This window comes from Artibeus jamaicensis, unplaced genomic scaffold (genome assembly GCF_021234435.1).
Source record: "Artibeus jamaicensis isolate MK-2021 breed Jamaican fruit bat unplaced genomic scaffold, CSHL_Jam_final contig_936, whole genome shotgun sequence".
NCBI lineage: Eukaryota > Metazoa > Chordata > Mammalia > Chiroptera > Phyllostomidae > Artibeus > Artibeus jamaicensis.
Genome location: NW_026522017.1, coordinates 1,366,988 through 1,386,059, shown reverse-complemented (window position 1 = coordinate 1,386,059; position 19,072 = coordinate 1,366,988). Strand labels below are relative to the sequence as shown.

At 43.8% G+C, this 19,072-nt stretch overlaps 1 protein-coding gene across 4 annotated transcripts in view; it reads left to right on the top strand.

Annotated features, from left to right (window-relative positions):
* Positions 1-14,351: 14,351 nt before the first annotated feature.
* The window catches only part of PLA2R1 (phospholipase A2 receptor 1), a 117,788-nt gene continuing 113,067 nt past the window's right edge, over positions 14,352-19,072 (top strand). For all 4 annotated transcript variants that reach the window (XR_005081831.2, XR_005081830.2, XM_037140427.2 and 1 more), the window contains exon 1: positions 14,352-14,717. Coding sequence is in view for 2 of the 4 variants with exons in the window: in XM_037140427.2 (XP_036996322.2) it covers positions 14,615-14,717 (103 nt within the window). In the remaining 2 variants the exon portion in view is untranslated. The remainder of the gene's footprint in view (positions 14,718-19,072) is intronic.

Below are 19,072 nucleotides of genomic sequence, written 5' to 3'. Positions count from 1 at the left end.
CAAGAGGGTCTATACAAGAGGGTCTAAAGTATTTTCCTTAATAAATCAGAGACATTTTAGTCCAGAGATTTCAGTAACATGATTCTAAGATTTTTTATGTAGTTTAGCTGCTCAGATTTTGTTTGTTTTTTAAAATTTACTTACTGGTTCTAAAATATGTTACAGATGAGTGTGAAATGTATTCAGATATTAACACCACACACACATACACCCTACTCCTTGGAAAAAACCAAAAAGTCATGAGGCATTTTTTAAAAATGTACAGATAGAGTTCCTTATGCTAGTCTTAATTTTATGCCTCCTGCTCTTCTTTATCTAAAACCAGTTTGCAGGTCAAATGCATATAGATAGATAGATAGATAGATAGATAGATAGATAGATAGATAGATAGATAGATAGATAGATATATCTTAAAAAAGAATGAGATTTCTGCTTCCAAAAAAATGGAGTATCAAGGACCAGATTTACCTTCCCACTTGTAACACCAACAGAAGCAAACAAACAAAATACATGAAACAGTGGTTGTCAAGGCACCGAGCATCACGCAGCAAAGCCCAGTGATCCCTGAGCGACAGGAAAAAATGTGAGTCCTACAGTAGTCCCCGCTTACCTAACTGACATTTTTAGAACACTACCCACCAACAGCAGAAGACATGCTCTTTTTAAGTACACATGAAATGTTTAGCAAAATAGAAAATACTCTAAGCCACACCAACAAAGAAAAGCTCAATAAATTTAAAATTACTCAAATCATACGAGTTATGTTCTTTGACCACAATGGAATTTTATTAGAAATCAGTAGAATGTGTAAAGGTGGGAGTTGGGGTGGGGGGGTGGAGGAGAGTGGTGGTGGGAAAATGGAGACAAGTGTATTTGAACAACAATAAAAAATGATTTAAAAAATAGAATTTATAAAGACCTCTCAAAACTCAGTAAATAAGAAAATAATCAAAATTTTAGAAATGGACAAAAGATTTAAACAGATATTCCATCAAAAACAGATATGTAGATATCAAACAAGCACATGAAAGGATTTTCAACATCATTAATCATTACAGAAATGCAAGTTGTTTTTCTTCATTTAAGTGAAATTGATGAATGAAATTGTATCTATTTAAGATGTAAAACATGATGGTTTATACACATGCACATCGTAAAGTGATTACCACAATAAAGTTAGTTAACATATCACCTCACACGGTTACTTTCTTTGTTTGGTGAGAACATTTAAGATCTACTCTCTTAGAAAATTTCAAGTGTACAATATGTACTTATTAACTATAGTCACCATGCTATATGAGAAGTGCAAATTTAAAACACAATGAAATACTACCGTGATCTATTAGAACAGCTAAAATTTAAAAACCTGATCATACCAAGTATTGGCAGGTATATTAGCTTCCTATGTTTCCCACAACAAAGTACTGCAAATTAGGTGATTTAAACAACAACATAGATTTATTGGTTCACAGTTTTGGAGGTTAGATGTGTCAAAATCAGTGTCATAGGGTTGGTTCCTTCTAAGGGCTACGAGAGAAAGCACTGTTCTGTGCCTCTCCCTTAGCCTTTGGGCGTTTGCTGGGCATCTCTGGCACTCCTTGGCTTGCAGATACCTCTCCCCCAATTGCTGCCTTCATCTTCACGTGGTGTTCTCTCCTGTGTGCAAGTCTGACCCTGTGTCCAAGTGTCCACTTTTCATAAAGACACCAGTCACGACGACCTTATCTTAATTTGTCGTTTGGAAAAATCTCATTTTCCAAGATCACACTCACAAGTACTGGGGGTAAAGACTTCAAGAACTTAACAGGATATGGTGGAACTAGAACTTTCACTTGCTACCAGTGGGAATGTAAAATGGTACAGACACTTTGGAAAACACTTTGGTAGTTTCTTAAAAAGTTAAACACAGAACTATAATATCACCCAGTTACTCACTCATAGGTGTTTACCCAAGAAAAATGAAAAGATACAGTCACACAAGGATTGGTACATAAATATTCACAGCAACTTTATTGGTAATAGCATAAAACTGGTAACAACTCAAATATCCCTCAACAGGTAAATACGTAAACAGATTATGATATAGCCTTACAATGAGATATTACCCAGCAACAGAAAAAAGTGAACTATTAATACATGCAACAGCATGGCTGTACTTCAAAGTAATTATTCTGAGTGAACAAAGCCAGATGAAAAAAAAGAGCATATACTTTATGGTTTCATTTATACAAAATTCTGGGAATTGCAAACTAATCTATAGTGACAGAAAGCAGATCAATAGTCGACTGGAGTCTGGACTGGGAGGGATAGGAGAGAGGGCTACTAAGGAGCACTGTGAAATTTGTAGCAATGATAGATATGTTCACTATCTTGATTATAATAATGGTTCTGTGGACATATAGATATGTCAAAATTTATCAAATTGTTCATTTTAAAATTGTACAATTGCTTGTTTGTCATTTTATCTCAATAAAGCTACAACAGAGGCCTCTTATAATTTTATGATTTACTGTATTCACTAAGAATATATTAAATATGTTATTTAACCAATTGATCTAGTTTTAAAAGGCTGAGGTTTCTGGCCTTATGTTAATAAACTGCTTTTTTTAGTAACAAAATATAAATAAAGCCATTACCAAGGAATAAAACTATATAACGATTTATAAACATAATGCAGAAAAAATTAAGTTATACTCATGGACTCCTGGTCATCTAGCCATCCATAGCCTCTCCTTTTACTAATTCTAGACATCTGATAACACCATGATTTCTGATTTAATCTAGGAAAAAAGGCAAGCTATGGAAAAACTCACAGCGTGCCTCGGATGATTACTAGAAGAACTAACAATATAAAACAGGTTTGCCAGTGTTTTTAGTGCTCTACTCAGTGAGCTTTGCAGACCTCAGAAAACTACAATGAACTCTAATATTTAACCATTTTAACCTAAAAAGTGTAGGTGAAAACCTTTATCTATAAGTTTCTTTTTACAGCCACGTGACTATCTCTTGCCTAATCCCTATTATTACCTCTTCTACTTTAGAATTTTGAATTGGCTTAAAAATAAAACACCCGGGATAAGACAAGTATGAACACACCAGAGGCTCATCGTGCTTGATCCTTAGGATCACTTCCCTCCCTGAGAGTTGCTGTGGCTTTACTTCTGGAGTCCAGCCTGTGGCCGGCATGTGACTCGCATTATTTTTCATCTTACAGTGAGACTGCAGGTAGGTTTTTATTGTCTCACATGGGGAGAGAAAACAAGACTGTGTAATGTGACCAAAGTAACACAGCTAAGAAACAATGGAAGAAAGATTTTTAACCCATCAGCTCTACCCTACCCTCTCTCTTCCTCCCCTTCTCCACGTCATGGGCATCCACTCCTTTGAGAGGGGAGCACACCTCCAGACTCTGCCTTGATTTATGTCTTTGATGAAAATCAGAAAGTGTAGCCACCCCTCAGTTTGTTTTGTTTTCTATTTAAAAGGAGCGTTGGTGACTACAAAAACTATCTTGTATACTTTGCTGAATATTAAATGGAATAAAATATTTAAATTGCTAGAAAATGGCTAATAGGTGTTAAATAAATACTGATCACTCTTCAGTCTTTCCAAGTAAGTTTCCAGAGAATCAAGGCTTGAGGAGGCAATTTGCTGCTCCCAGTGGTGGCTCCTAGAGGGTCAGGCAGTAACTATCCTCCACGACAGCCACCCCATGTCCGTTATGACTTCTCACCGCTTGCTTCTCCTTCCTTTTGTAATTTTACGAACAGCCAATTGGAGCTTTTACTCTTAAAATTGGCCTCCTCTCTCCCAACTTGGAGATTTATTGTAGATTTCACTTTCTTTTTGTATCCCAAACATCATGTCCTACCCTCAACTCTACAGAAGATCCAGAACTTCTGTACCTTAACTGCACATTACAATAAACCTGGGAACTTTAAAAAGAAAATAGTGATGGTGGAGTCCCACCCCAGACCACCTGAATCAGAAACTCTGGGGATGGGAGCCCAGGTATTGCTTTTTGAAGAGTTCTCAGGGGGACTCTGACCACAGTGAGGCTTAAGCATTACTGGGCCAGCTACATTTCAAAATAAAACATGTGCTGCTGGTAGACATTCTCTGCAGAGGGTTCTCCTCTTTCTTTGGTGGATGCACAACCCTTCGCCTGCCTCCTCTGCACAGCCTCAGCAAGGTTACCCACGGTAAGCAACTGGAGAGCACGAGCGTGCTGAGATCAGGCTATGCACTGACAGGCAGGCAGGCCCAATCAAGACAGACTCAATGGAAACTTCCAAGGGAGTGGAACTTGCTTTCTGGCTAAACACCACACTTGGAAAGCCATTAATTAAATTAAATTTATATAAATTGCTGCCTGGACTAAGGTGAAAAACTAGTTCATTAACTCACTACTGAAATTGGCCCTTGACCCAATGAGTTTTCACCCCTTAGTACTCCAGTTACTGTGGGTTTTATTACTGAAAATACCATTGTAAATCATGACATAAAGCACTATTTTGAACACAACCAGAACTGTTTAATTAATGGCTAGGGAAAACTGCTAAAAATACATATTAAATAGGTTCGAAAACTCATGTCTTATACAAACCTATATTCTCCTTTATCAGTGGTGCAGTTTCCTCTTAATGAGACAGCCTGTTACAAGAAGTTCATTCGTAGTCTGGGTAGGGCTTTAACAATAAATCATTAAAACTCAGTGTCCTCATTGGAATATAATGACTGTAAATTCCTACCTCACAGAATAACTGTTGTGAATATTGTCTAATATAATCATAGTTATACTTCATGAGCATTCGTTACTTGCCTGATTATGGGTGCTCTCCAAGTGTAATGTGAACAGTCTTTTTTTATTTTATTTTTTCAATTACTGTTTATATTTAATATTATTTTGTATTAGTTTTAGATATGCAACAGTATCACTAGATAGCCATATACTTTACAAAATTTTTGCCCCAATATTTCCAGTACCCACCGGGCACCACACGAAGTTATTACAATATTATTGACAGTATTCCTTATACTGTACTTTATGTCCCCATGATCATTTTTTATCAGTTTGTACTTCTTAATCCCTTCACCTTTTGAACCCAGTCCCCCAATCTTCCTCATCCTAGCAACCATCGGTCTGTTCTCTGTCTATGAGTCTGTTTCAATTATGTTTATTTGTTTATTTTGTTCTTTAGATTCTGCATATAAGAGAAATCATATGGTATTTTGTCTTTCTCTGACTAACTTATTTCACTTAGCTTAATACCCTCTAGGTCCATCCATGTTGCCCCAAATGGTAAGATTTTATTCTTTTTTTAAAGATTTTATTTATTTATTTTTAGAGAGAGAGAACAGGAGGGAAAAAGAGAAGGAGAGAAACATCAATATGTGGTTGCCTCTTGAGCACCCCCACACTGAGGGCCTGGCCAACAACCCAGGCATGTGCTCTGACTAGGTATTGACCTGGCAACCCTTTCGTTTGCAGGCCCTCACTCAATCCACTGAGCTACACCAGCTAGGGCATATTTCATTCTTTTTAACAGCCAAGTAATATTCCATTGTGTAAATGTACTACAACTTTTTTATCCACTCATCTATTGATGGGCACTTGGGTTGCTTCCATATCTTAGCTATCATTAATAAAATGCTGCAGGGTGAGGTGGACACTCATCACTCCATTTTACAGAAAGAAGACTAAGGCCGGGTGAGGTGCAGGGCATAGTCCAGAGCAGATTCCCACTCAGGCAGTCTAGCCCCCGTAATGTGAAAATATCTTTATTTGTTTTAATCAGTAACAATTAATAATAAAAACTACCTTTGCTGAGTATTTACTGTGTCAGTCACTATTCTAAATACTTTTCAGCTGTTAACTCATTTTATCTCCATAATGACCAATGAAATTTCACTGTTAGCATAACATTTATGCAGATGAGGCACTTAAGGTACATGGAGGTCATACAGCTCACCCAAGTCACACCACCGGTGAGTGACAAAGCCAGGATCTGAAACTGCCAACCTGGCCCTGGATTCCTCTCTGTACACCTACCCCTACTTGTCCACTTAATTCTTTTCAGAGCTCTTCACTCCTCTCTCAACCACAACAATCACATCTATTCCCATGGCTTTAATTACCAACCACACGTAAACTCCAAATCTGTACTGCCATCCTGTTCCTACCGCTCATAGCATAGGTGCAACAGCCCCTTGGACATTCCCGCCCGATGCCCTATAGGCTTCTACACATATGGCAAACTGAAATCCTACTCCTCCCCCAAACTCCTTCCTCGTCAGATGGAGCCCATGGATTGGCTGTGTCAGAAATGGAACATCATTCTTCACAACTCCTCTCTTCTCCCCAACGCACTCAGTCAAACACTATGTCCTGATGATCCTTTCTTTTAATGTGTATTCATGTCTCCCAGTCTCCCACCGTGTAGTTTCTAGTCTAGTTAAGGTCCATTCCTTTATCAAGACACCGGCAGCTGCCTCCTAACCCTTATGCGTTGTCCCCCTCCAATCCGTTCTCCATCCTATAGCAGGAATATTCTATCGAAAATGTAACCTGTAAATCTGGCCGCAATGACAGCCCTTACTGGCTCCCTGTTGGCTTCAGCACAAAGGTTTTTAACATGATTCGGGACTTACCCCCAGGTTTCCATTTACCTTCAGAATTTCCTACCTCAATATACAATATCTCTGCTTCAAGAGTCTCTCAAGTACCTATGTTCGATCTTGCCTTGTTTCCTGTATCTAAAACCTATGTCCATTACCTCTTAGCTAAGGCACACCTCCCTCCTCCTACTATCTCCATCTTCATTCTTGTTAAAGGCAAGCACTAATCTTCTTTTTGTCACCACAGATTAGTTTATGTTTTCCCAAATTTTATAGAAGTTAATCATAAAATATATACTCTTTTTGTATGACTTCTTTCACTCATCATTATTTCAAGATGCAACCCTGTTGTTGCAAGCATGCAAATGATGGGATGGTGCACTACTTTTTCCTACTGAGTGGTACTCCATTGTATGGATATACCTAAATCTAGTCGTTCATCTCTTGGCAGGTATCTGAGTTGTTTTCAGTTTGGGCTATTACAAATAAAGCTGGTATGAATATTCATGTACAAATCTTACATAGACTATGCTTGCATTTTTCTTGAGTAAATACCTACAAGTGGAATGCTAGATCATGTGGTCATTGTCCTGGATTGAATGGTGTCCCTACAAATTCATATTTACCCAGAACCGCAGAATGTAATTTATTTGGAAATAAGGTCTTTTCAGATGTAATTGGTTACAAGAGGTCATACTGGGTCGGGGGAGGCCCTGAATCCAATGACTGATGTCCTTATAACAAGGCCATGCGGAAACACAGAGAGATATACAGGGAAGAAGGCCATATTGTAAGAAGGTGCAGCCAGGGGGCCCTCAAAGGAAGGATTTTTAATGAGGTCCAGAACTCAGGGTGTCCAGGAAATATTAAAAATATGGGATTCCTGCCCTGGCTGTTGTAGCTCAGTGGATTGAGTGCAGGCCTGAGAACCAAAAGATCACTGTTCGATTCCCCGTCAGGGCACATGCCTGGGTTGCCGGCCAGTTTCCGGCAGGGGATGCACAAAAGGCAACCATGCATTGATATTTCTCTCCCTCTCTCCTTCCCTTCCCCACTAAAGATAAATAAAGAAAATCTTTTTCAAAAAGAAAATAGAGTTTTAAAAAATATATGGGATTCCTCACCCCCAGAAGTCTGAGCTGGGGGATGGGACACATGGAGCAGGGCCATTGAGAGCTGTTTTGCACAGCAGGTTTTGCAGATAACTCTAGAACAGTCATTTAACAGATCTATAACCTTAACTGGTTTCATAGATATGTTAAATAGCTGTGGCCATGCATTGAACCAGAGAGATGGGAGTGACTTCCATGCAGGATGTAACTGGGAGGCAACTCCCCCTAGTTGCAGAGTCTGCTTGGAGATGAGTGGCTCCACACCTGCCACGCCTGCCTGGACTTATTATGGCAGCCCAGAAAAGCTGGAAAAATGTGGGAATGCTGGCAAGTATTGTGGGAGGAGTCAGAAATGGGGCTTCAGAGGAAGACTGGTGTTGGGATTTAAACCCAGGCGTGGCGGCCATGACTGGAGGAACCACACCGCTTTAGCAGAGGAGAACCATGAGGCTTTGGGTCTCCCTTTGCCATGCAGCTTAGGAAGCCAGAAAGCAAGAGGTAGCAGTGATACAGAGCTCTTTCTTAGCAGTTTGGAAAACTGCAAGAGAGATGCTGCAGGAAGGAAAGGGGTGAAAGGATTCTTGCTGGTGGGCCATGAGAAGGCGCATGAAGTTTTGGAATAAGAACTGGAGATCGAGGTGGCTACACAGCTGATGGTGCTGGGAATCAAGGGAAGCCTGCCAGCCCAGCATGGATTACTGAGAAGAACTGGGGGCTACCTGAGCCACAGACTTCTATTTCTTTTCCTGAGATATGGTACCATGGACTGGGCAAAGGGGGGGGGGGGAAGGAAGGACTGTGTGTGTTTGTGGGTGTTTTAAGGGAGTTTAGGATTTTAATGAAGACATTAAGTCATTACTCTTAAGTCTGTATAACTTGAATAAATCCTTTCCTTTTCACCAACCTCTAACATGGACAGCTATAATTCCCTGGTGGTGGGCAAGGCAAACCTAGTACGGGGAACCCCAGGAGAAGGGGCTTTCCATTTGGTAACATTATGTGACCCTTTCTCCAGTGGCCAATCCAGGAAAACCATGGGAGACCACATGTGCAGTAGCTTTAAAGTAATACAACTACTTATACATGCACAGTAAAAGCCCACCAAAACTAGCCAGGAAGGATCCGCCCTATAAAAATAGAGTCCTTCCAGCCCATGAGGTCAATCTCTGCTTGGAGTTGGCCTGCTCCCATGTTCTCTCCTGTAAACTCTGGGTGTTTGGTTCAATTCTTTCTCCCAATCACCAAGAACCTGGTTATCTGTGGCCACCTGTGACAATATGACAATGGGGACAGAGATTGCAGTGATGTAACTGTGAGATGAGTCATGATAAGGATTGCCAGCAACCACCATAAACTAGGAAAGAGGCATGGAACAGACTCTCCTTCAGAGCCTCAAGAAGGAACCAATCCTGCTGACCCCTTGATTTTGGACTTCTAGCCTACAGAATCGTGAGAGTATAAATTTCTGTTATTTTAAGCTACACAGTTGCGGTGATTTGTTATGGTAGCTGTAGGAAATGAAGTAGTTATATTTGTTTTTTTAACCTTTCAAAGACTGCCAAACTGTTTTCCAAAGTATGGCTCCATTTCATATTCCTATCACCAGTATTCCAGCTCCTCATCCTTCATCCTTGCTGACATTTAGTATGCCTTTTTCATTTCAACCACTATAATAGGTGCATAGTACTATATCATTGTGGTTTAAACCTACATTTCCCTAATACCTAGTGGTCTTCAAATCATTCCATGTGTTTAATTGCCATATGTATATCTCTTTAAATAAAGTGTCTATTCAAATCTTTCTCCCATATGTTATTTGGGTTGTTGGTTTTATTATTGAGTCTGAGAGATCTTTGTATGTTCTAGATACAACTTCTTTATCAGATATATGATATGAAAATATTTTGTTGCAATGGGTAGTTTTTATTTTCATTCTCTTAACCATGTCTTTTGAAGTCAGCTAAGTGTTCAAGATGTCAGTTAGGATGCCACTTTTTCTTGGTAACCTTCTTGGAGTCTCAGGCCTTGATAAGTTGCCCTTCCAAGTACTTGTCTTGTTTCAGATGCAACCTCATCTCATGACATGCATTGTAGTCTAGTACAATTATCTGATTTCCTTTTCATTTCTTCCCCTAGACTAGGGGTATCCAACCTTTGGACATCTCTCAGCCACACTGGAAGAAGAGCTGTCTTGCACCACACATTAAATACATTGCACCACATTGTCACACACACACACACAAATCTAATAATGTTTCAGGTAAATTTACAATTTTGTGTTGGGCCTCATTCACAGCCATCCTGAGCTGCATGTGGCCCACAGGCCTCAGGATGGACACCCCTGCCCAGACTCTAGATTCTGTGTCCATGAGCAAGGACTCATTGTGTCCAGTTCTTTGTTGTATCCTCCACACAAGTATGAAGACTGACAGAAGGCTGGATATGCTCTGCTTGTCTCTCCAGACTCACGTTCTGTACTTCTCTCCCTGCTCTGTGCTCTGGGAGCTGACTTCTCCAGATTCCTTGCCCACTGACCGCTGGCTGGGGTCAGCTATGGGAAGAGATGAGAGGACAGGAGAAGTCAGGGCATATTTATTTGCTTAGTTTCTTCCCTGACAGGCTTCAGTTTGGTAGGAGTTACTGTTCTCTTGTCCTGGTCAATAGATGTCCCCTGTGCCATAGGCATGGCTGTCATGAGGCTGCTCTGACTGTCCCTGCCCTTGCTCCCCCAGACCCACATGTAGTAATGACAGTTTCCTGAACTTGCTAGAAACTGGATCTTCACGTTCCTGACCTGGTTCTCTTCACTTTGCCCGTACCTTTGTAAACAGTTTTTTTTTTATTGAACCTTCACAATAAATCAGGGTTTCACCCTTGGTTGCTGAGACCCCAATTCCTACATGCACACACAAAAAATACAGTGGTACCCCAGTACTCATCATTAATTCATTGCAGAACTGCTGACAAATGCTGAAACCAATGAGTCCCAAGCAAGTGCTGAGTGCTGAAACATTTTTTTTCTTATTAAAATGTGACCAGTACAGGATTTGATGAGTCCTGAAGCTGACAAGTACCGAGGTATTGTTACAGAAAACAACTCAGCCGCTTTCAGGTGTACGGAGTGGAAGTTTATTTTACACACGGGCCCAGAGGAGTCAGTTTCCAAATTCTGGGCCTTGAACAAAGGGAAAGCAGTTATTTTATGGAGTAGGGGCGGGATAGAGCAGGGGGGAGAGGCCTGTCCTTCAGACCAAAGCAGGAGACAATTTACAGAGGCAGAAAGCAGAGCGTTCACTATCTCTGGTATGTAGGCAATAAGCTAGAAGAAACAAGGCAAATCACTGGGCTGTTAAACATCCGGGCTGTAAAAAAACAGTCCCCTAATTGCTGTGCTATATTTTAAAATAGCTATCAATTTCCCCTAACAGTAAGACTGTATTTGTCTATTTGACACTCACCATAACCCATATGTTAAGTGAGTTTTAAATCCCTGAAATTTCTTCAACATTTTCACTCAACATAATTCAGGTTTCTAATATTTTTCATGAGTTTCAAATGATTACAAATACTGTGTTCCTTTCAACCTCATTCTCTCCTTTCTTCATTCATGTATTTATTCAGCAGGGACATTTTAAGAACTTACTAAGTGCCAGGAACTGTGCTTCCCTGAGGATTCAAAGAGAAGGAAAATATATTTGGTTTCTCCAGATACTCGCATTCACGTGAGAGGTGTAGTTAAATAACATTCCAGTTCAAAATGACACACCGAGTGATAGAAAGGTGCACCAAGGCGTGCAGGCGCAGAACTCTAGCATCCCGTTGCTGGCTGGGGTCAGGACACTTTACAACAAGACAGCTCTCTGTAGCACGTGATTCTGGGCTCTCTTTTGCTCTTCTCTTTGCTGCCCCACTCTCTCCCACACTCGCAGCTCCCGCGGATGAACACTAATGATATGCCGGACTCCATGCCAAACACTGCACATACTTATCTCATTTAATAGAGCAACAGTATGAAGCAAAGACCACCATCTGCATTTTTTTAAGAAGGAAGCCAAGGCTAAGGGAGGCTAAGCCTCCTTCTGGGAGGCTGGAGCCTCTTTTAACCATGATGTTCTCCTGCTTCAGAACTCAGAAACATGCACAAGGCTGGGTTATGAGGAAGGATCACTTTCCTGGAGGCTGAAAGGCTCTTTCCCACAACTTCCCCCTCAGAGCTGCAATACTTCAGGAAGACAGGGAGATTAGCTCTTTCCTGAGTCTTCTCATCCTTGAACAGGAAATGTAATAGCAGTAGGCCAGGAAGCCATCATCACTTTTGTTCATTACACTAATTGGTCAGGAGATAAAATATGGCTTTGTTTCCCTTTTTATCTTGTTCATATTCTTAGCACTGCTATTTTGGAATATTATCTTCTGTGGATCAAAGAAGGCTTTTTCTTTTTTTCATTGCTTAGAGGGTAAAACTGAAGCCCGTAACAGGTGACTCTCTCAGCAGAATCCCACAGCCAGTGGGAGGTAGCCCAGGGCCCCATGGCTGCCGTCATTCATCAGGGTGCTCCAATAGCTTCCCTTCACTCCAGCCAGGCCCGCCTACTCCCTGTCTCCCGTGCAAGCATTTCTCACCCCAACCTTTGTATTTTTTCCTGCAACTTTTTCCTGTACCCTCCTCCACCCTATCTGAGCACAACTAACCCCTGAGCTCCTCTTGACTCTTTCCTTTTGAGTCTCACTGCACTGAACCTCAGCAAAGATGAACATCTGTCTTGTGCTTTATTACCTGAATATGCTGCGTGGATTGCACCTGGGTGCTGCAGTCGATGCCAGCCCACTCAGACAGAGCTAAATTGTGTACTTTGGGGATAGTCCCACAGCACACAATGTGGATCTGAAGCTGTAGGAGAGATCGATAAGTGTTTCCCGATTGAAGTACCTATGGTCTTGTACACCGAATGCATCACTTTTCTACATGTTTTCTGACAGGGATGCTGACTTCAACATATGATGAAATGCTGTTGGCTATGGACATGCACCGGAATCTTACACATCCTCTCAGCCCACCTCCCTGCACCCACCTTAGTGCAGCCACCTCTGTGGCAGCCAGCCCTGCACAGGCTTCCCCCAGGTTCCCTCTGGAGCAACCCAACAGCTTCACCTCTGGCCATCCCATGCACCTGTCACTGCCCCTGGGCTCCTTAAATGCCAAGGCATGGGACCATGCTTGAAGCTTTTCATTGCCGTGGAAATGTGCAGAGCAATTAATAAACCTAGGATTCCCTTAACCAGCAGGGACGATGAGCCTACAGATGACTGTTTTTCATCTCCAGGGCAGATAGTGTTGAGGCCTTCTGAGGTTATTGCCGGTCTGCACACAAGCTGCTATTGTAGTGGCAACAGCAGAGACTTTCCCATCTTCTCTATTTCACACTGACCTTCAGTCCCACACCTTCCTAGGGAATCTCACCCCAGACTCTGCTTTCCCGGGAACCAGGCTAAGGCAGTTTATTAGTCTGCTAGGGCTGCCATAACAAAATATCATAGAGTGGGTGGTTTAAACAACAGATATTTATTTCTCACAGTTCTGGAGGCTGGGAAGTTCAAGATCAAGGTTTTTGACAAGGGTCCTCTTTCTGGCTTGCAGATGCCCACCTTCTCTCTATGTCCTCATATGGCTTTTTCTTGGTGCCTGCAGATGGGAACTTTGCTCTTGCTCTTCTTATAAGGCCACCCGTCCTATGTAGGATCTCACACTTGCAAACTTATTTAACTTTAATTAAGTCCTAAAAGCCTGATCTGCAAATACAATCACACTGCAGGGTTAGAGTTTCAACATATGAACCAGGGGAAAGGTGCATAATTCAGTCCATAGCAGATGGTGTTACTCAGAAATATTGGTTTGGTCTTGGCCGATAGGCAGCTGATAAAGGCAAGGTTCTCCAAGATCCCGCCATCTTCCCTTATATTTTAAAGCTTGCTTTTGCTTTCTTTCTTCTTCTTATGTTTTAATCACTAATGTCAAGGTCCTGTTAGGAAAGGTCTCGTGAATAACAAATGTTTTTTTGTGTTCTGGTTATTTGAAAGACTACAATTAGAAGGACTGCATTCTAGTCAGGGTCTTCCTATTGACTAGTTTAAGGAGCAACTTTTGCTAGATTAAGGAATAACATAGAGCAAATCACTTTGCCTTTCTGGATGAGTTTTCTCAGCTACAAGATGGAATAATATGATAACGGCTATAAAGTAGGATAACCCGGCTATTTTGCTAGGTTGAGGGAGCCAAGGAGATGGAAGGGGGAGTTTATTTTTAAAACGCAAAGGAACTCAAGAATGGAAGAACCTTGGGGTACTCCGAGGTGAGAGGGACGGAGACCAGGGTGCACTGCTCCCCAGGGATCTCCATTTGTCCACATTCCAGAGGATGGCATGTTAAAAAGGGGCAGGTCCATAGAGCAGCTTGGTTTACTCCAAGCTGGCTGCTGCCAAACTCACCGTTTGCCAGAATCCGGTGGTTTGCAAACCCAGATGTCAGACTTCCTGTCCCAGAGATTCTCAACTCTTTCACCTCCCCAGAACGGTAGCAGGAGGAGCGTACACACGGCAGTCTCACCCCTCCCCTCTCTCCACCCCAGAGGCAGGAATTTCTGGGATGGGCAGATGGTGCACTCCCGCCTCCTCCTTTTCCAAGCCTGAGGGGGTAGGGCGGTGAAAACCTCTGTGGCTTTCCAGTCTCCCAGCAGGGAGCCTAGAGTGTATCCAACAGTGACGACTGGGGTGACGGATTGAGCCTTTGGTTTGCAAGGGTAGTTAGACCCTCAGGAGGGGTGGAGCGCTGAGGGCGCTGAGTTTCCGCGGCGCGTGCTGGGCACCGGTGAGCCCAATGGTTAGCAATGCTGCTGCTGTCGTCGCTGCTGCTGTTGCTGGGGGCGCCGCAGGGCTGTGCGGAGGGCGAGGCGGCGGTTCTTCCTTCTGAGCCGGTCACCGAGTGGCAGGGTGAGTGTCCCCCGACCGGAGGGACCAGGTCCGCACATCGGGGCTGGGGTGGTCAAGGGAATGGAGAAAGGGCCAGCCTGGAGGACGAACGATAGCAGCTAGAGACGCCGAATTTGGATGGTGGCCCCATCTCTGCCGTCCTGTGAAAACCCTGCATCGCGTCCCTCGGCCCTGCATCCTCCAGGCTTCTTCGGAGATGAGCGAGGAGGGGAGGGGCCTGGGTCTGCGACTCCACTCAACTCCGGCTGCGCACAAACCAGGCTTAGGAGGTTAGGAGACCTTTCGAAACGTCAGCTCCCCAAAATTGCTTATTTGGGGGCAGCCTTTCTTGGCTAAATGGTGGCAAAAAGGATGTCCTATTTCGTCCTCTTTCAAAGCAGGTGCTCTGGGTGTGCGACGCCACTTGTGGAGTGTCCCCAAGCGGGCCTCTGCTCTCCGCCCCTTTCGGGAAAGAAAACTTAATCTTCTGTATTAACGCTGCAGAGGCGAAGGGGAGAGGCACTGCTGCGGCCCCGCTGAGCTGTGTGAACTGGAACAAGTTACCCTGTTTGCTTCTCAGTTTCTCTTAGTTAGATAAATGGAGTCCGTGATACCCATCGGACCACTGAGGATGAAGCGAGGCCCTTTGTAAGGTTTGTGGCACCCCAGTGAGAGAGAGATTTTTCAAAGTGATCCCCTGCTCTTGCAGCGTGTATGTGCACACACGGGCAACACATTCAGACATTTGTTGAACACCTACTACAGGTAGATTTGTAAAGAGACGTAAGAGGTTGTCCTGCAGGGGCCAGAGTAATGAATAACTGTGCGCTGCTTCTGAAGCAGAGAAGACAAGAGGCCAAAGTGGAAGCTCACGTGTGAAGGGAGGCGGGGTGGGGGGGGGGGAGTTCGACCGAAGGGGAGGAGCCTCCTGCGGCCTCCGTCCTCTCTGCCTTCGGGGATAAGTTTGGAGAGGGGGTGAAACAAGGCGTCATCAATGCCTATGTTAATTTTCCCCCTCTCAGCGTCTTACGTACACGATTTTGAGGTATTTTTCTAGACTGTGTTCCCTAGCACTCCCTAGGCACTCCTAGCATTCAGGGACAGATTGAGCAATTCTAATAAGTGGCCAAAGATCAGGGCCTCTTCCCTCCTTGGTTGGTTCAGTCAAAAATGTTCCTGTGAATGCACATCTGACCCTGTGGCGTGATCCGTCTCCACTAAGAGTTTACTGTGCAGTGCTGACTCCTCCCCATTTTACAACACAGTCTTTGCTTGAGTGCTACCTGTGTACGTATCTAGAACTGGACAGCAGCCGCCCGTGGAACAGGAGCTGGGACCGAGCCACGCAAGGAGGATGTGCCGGTGATCCTCTGAGCAGGGTCAACTCTGACGGGCTAATCCCTTCTATAAGTAGCAGACCCAAATCCTGACCTGAAGTAGTTCTAATCAGTGTTTTGTCTTTGCTACTCAAGGGCACTCCAAATCCAGAACATCTGCTACCTCCTGTTTGCTCCAGGTGACAGTTTGCATATTTGAAACGTTTGACATAGTTGGCACAGAGATTGTTCAGGTGTGAAAATGCTGCTGCTGAGGCTCCAAAGAGCACAGAGATTAGGGGGCATTGAATGTACCAGCCCTCAGAAAGTCTCCCCTCCTTGACTCCAATCACCCACATCAGTGAATTTCAAGTGTAATCTAGACAGGATTGAAATCAAGTTTTTTCTGTCTACATAAAGGTGGAAAAACAAAATCTTAGCAGCTGAAGGGACCTGACACATGCCTACTCTAGCCACCCATACTTCAGATGTGGAAGCTGAGGTCTAGCTGTGTTTGGGGTGCCTCAGTTTATCACTGTGTTCAGTGAACCACACTGACTTGCTTTTAGCCGTGACTGGCAACCACAGAGTAACCAAGAAAAACTATGCACCTATTTTAGTTTTGCATCTACTAGTTCGTGATATGTAACAATGCAAGGCTGATTGTATGCATAGTATTTTTATCTGAATTGTTTGATAGGTACTATTGATTGCTATAGGTACTATTGATGTATTGTAAACATCCCAGCCTTGGGAGACAGATAACTGATGGTGTTGCACTGACTTTTCAATCATTTATCAATTCTTTTGTATTCAAAAATCAGTAGAGGCGCTGTCATGTAGTAGTAAACTTCATGGGCTCTGGGAGCCAGACTGCCTGGATTCAAATCCTGGCTCTACTGTCTACCAGCTGTGTGACCTCGGGCAAGTTACTTCACCTCTCAGTTTCCTCATATATATTAATGAACCTGGTAATAATACTTACGTGTTGCTCTTTTGTTGCAGAATCAACCTAGTGCCCTTTTTCTCTGGCCAGTCCAGACCGTTTCGACAGGTTGACAGCCCGTCACAATTATTTGCCACCCTGAGCACAGCAGCAGACACAGGCCTGCTGTCGACCTTCCCATCTCTGATTGGCCAAACAAAGGATCCTCACTGTGGTTCTGGGGCCAGGTCCTTTCTTCTAACCAGTCTAAAACTGCATAACTTCACTTACTCAAGTGCCCCAGATCCTGGGAGGGCAGTGAGAAAATGAAGAAGGAAGTGGCGCATCCTGGGGAAAGGAGGGCATCGTCTCCGGGGGGTTGTAAAGGAAATGAATTGGGGGTGGGGGCAAGGATTTTGATGCTGTATGGAGGGCTGAAGATTATATATGTGAACCAGCCCCATCCTACAGAGGAGAGTTTCCTCTGTAGCAGTCAGCTTCCTGGAGGCGAGAGTGGAGGGACCGCACGGCTGTATCCGTTGTTGGGGATGGTCAGGGTGGGCTCTTCTGGATGACCAGTGACCAAGGGAAGTGAAGGGCTGATGAGCATGAGGTCCAAGTGTTTGACCTTGGGGTCCTATCTGGAGAGAAGAGAGTGACCTGGGTGGAGAGGGTAGGGGTGTCTCTTGATATTCTGCGCCCCTGGGAAGAGCGACAAGGAGCTGGAGGCCTTAGCTGTTCATTCACTGTCTGCCTGGCTTTATGTGCTTCTTAACCATCTTGGTTTGAGGTTCACCCAAAAGCAGTTTCTGAGATGTGTATTTTTGGGGATACAAGTAATTTATTTGGGAGGTGATTCTAGAAGGCATTATAAAGGAACAAGGAAAAGAGACAGGGAAGGGCTAGAAGAAGGCCATTACGGGCAATTGGGGTTCTGTTTCACAGAGGTCCTTCTGAGGGACCCGCCGAGGGGCAGGAAGCACAGACATCCATCTCCCCCATTCGCCCCCCCATCCCCGTCATTGATGAAGGGCCCCTCCTGGGGCGCTAATCTCCTGGCGCTCTAGACTGCACCGAGCTCTGTCAGGCCAGGAGACACAGAAAGTCAGCGGGAGTAAACGAGAACTGTACCAGGTGAGGACCTCCAGGGTTGGCAGTGAGGGTAGGGAACCAGAAGAATCATCTACTCGCCTGCAGACTGGGAAGACAAACATATGGGCAGAATGGGGTACTGTTCCCAAGAAGACGAGCATCTAGACACAGATTCTGAAACACAAGCAATTTCAAAACAATACAGTAGGTGTTATAATAAGGGATGAAGAGACACAGAGGAGAAACTGGCCTGAGGGGCTGGGGAAAGGGATGCGGAGGAGGGACAGGCCCGAGAAGCTGAGGACTCACACTAGGGCATTTGTTTTTCCTGAGGGATAAGTAGGTAGTTGCCACATGGGAAAAAGGAGCTGGAACTTTCCCAAGAAAGCAGAGGGTATGTGCAAAGGTAAGGAATCACATGTTAGGCAACAGTAGCTCAATGGGCTGAAAGCTCTAGTGTCTGGACTGTTTTGGATGGAGGAAAGTAGGCCCTGAAGGTCACTCAGGCAACTGTGGGGCTAGATGTAAGGGTACCAGGATCTCAAGGGGACCCAAGGACAGATTCTCCTGTGCAATGAGGCCTTCCAGGAAGCAAGAACATGCCCCTGGAATGAAGCAATTACTTTCTCTCTCTCAGGGGCTGCTTGGTGGTCCCTGTTTGGTTGTCTTTTTGTGGACTGGTTTCTTTTGCTTAATTTTCTAGGAGAATCTAGGAGAAATTTCTAGGAGAAACTGCTTAATTTTTCAAGAGTTGTTTAATTTACTAGGAGAAGAATTTGGCCACGCAAGTCACAGCAGTCTGGCGAGTCCCCGTTCTCTGCCCTTGAATCAGGGACTGTAGTGGTGTAAGAGGCACACAGAGATGCTGCCCCATCAGGTCCTGTGGATGAACAGACCCCCAGAATAGGGTCATGGCAGGACAAGAAGCTGTGACATGTCTGTATTTGGAAGCATGTGGAAGATGAGGAATGAAGAGTTTGGTTAGAGGCACTATAGTTAAAGGAAACAAAATCTGTTTGGGTGGATTGGGTACTATTGAGAAG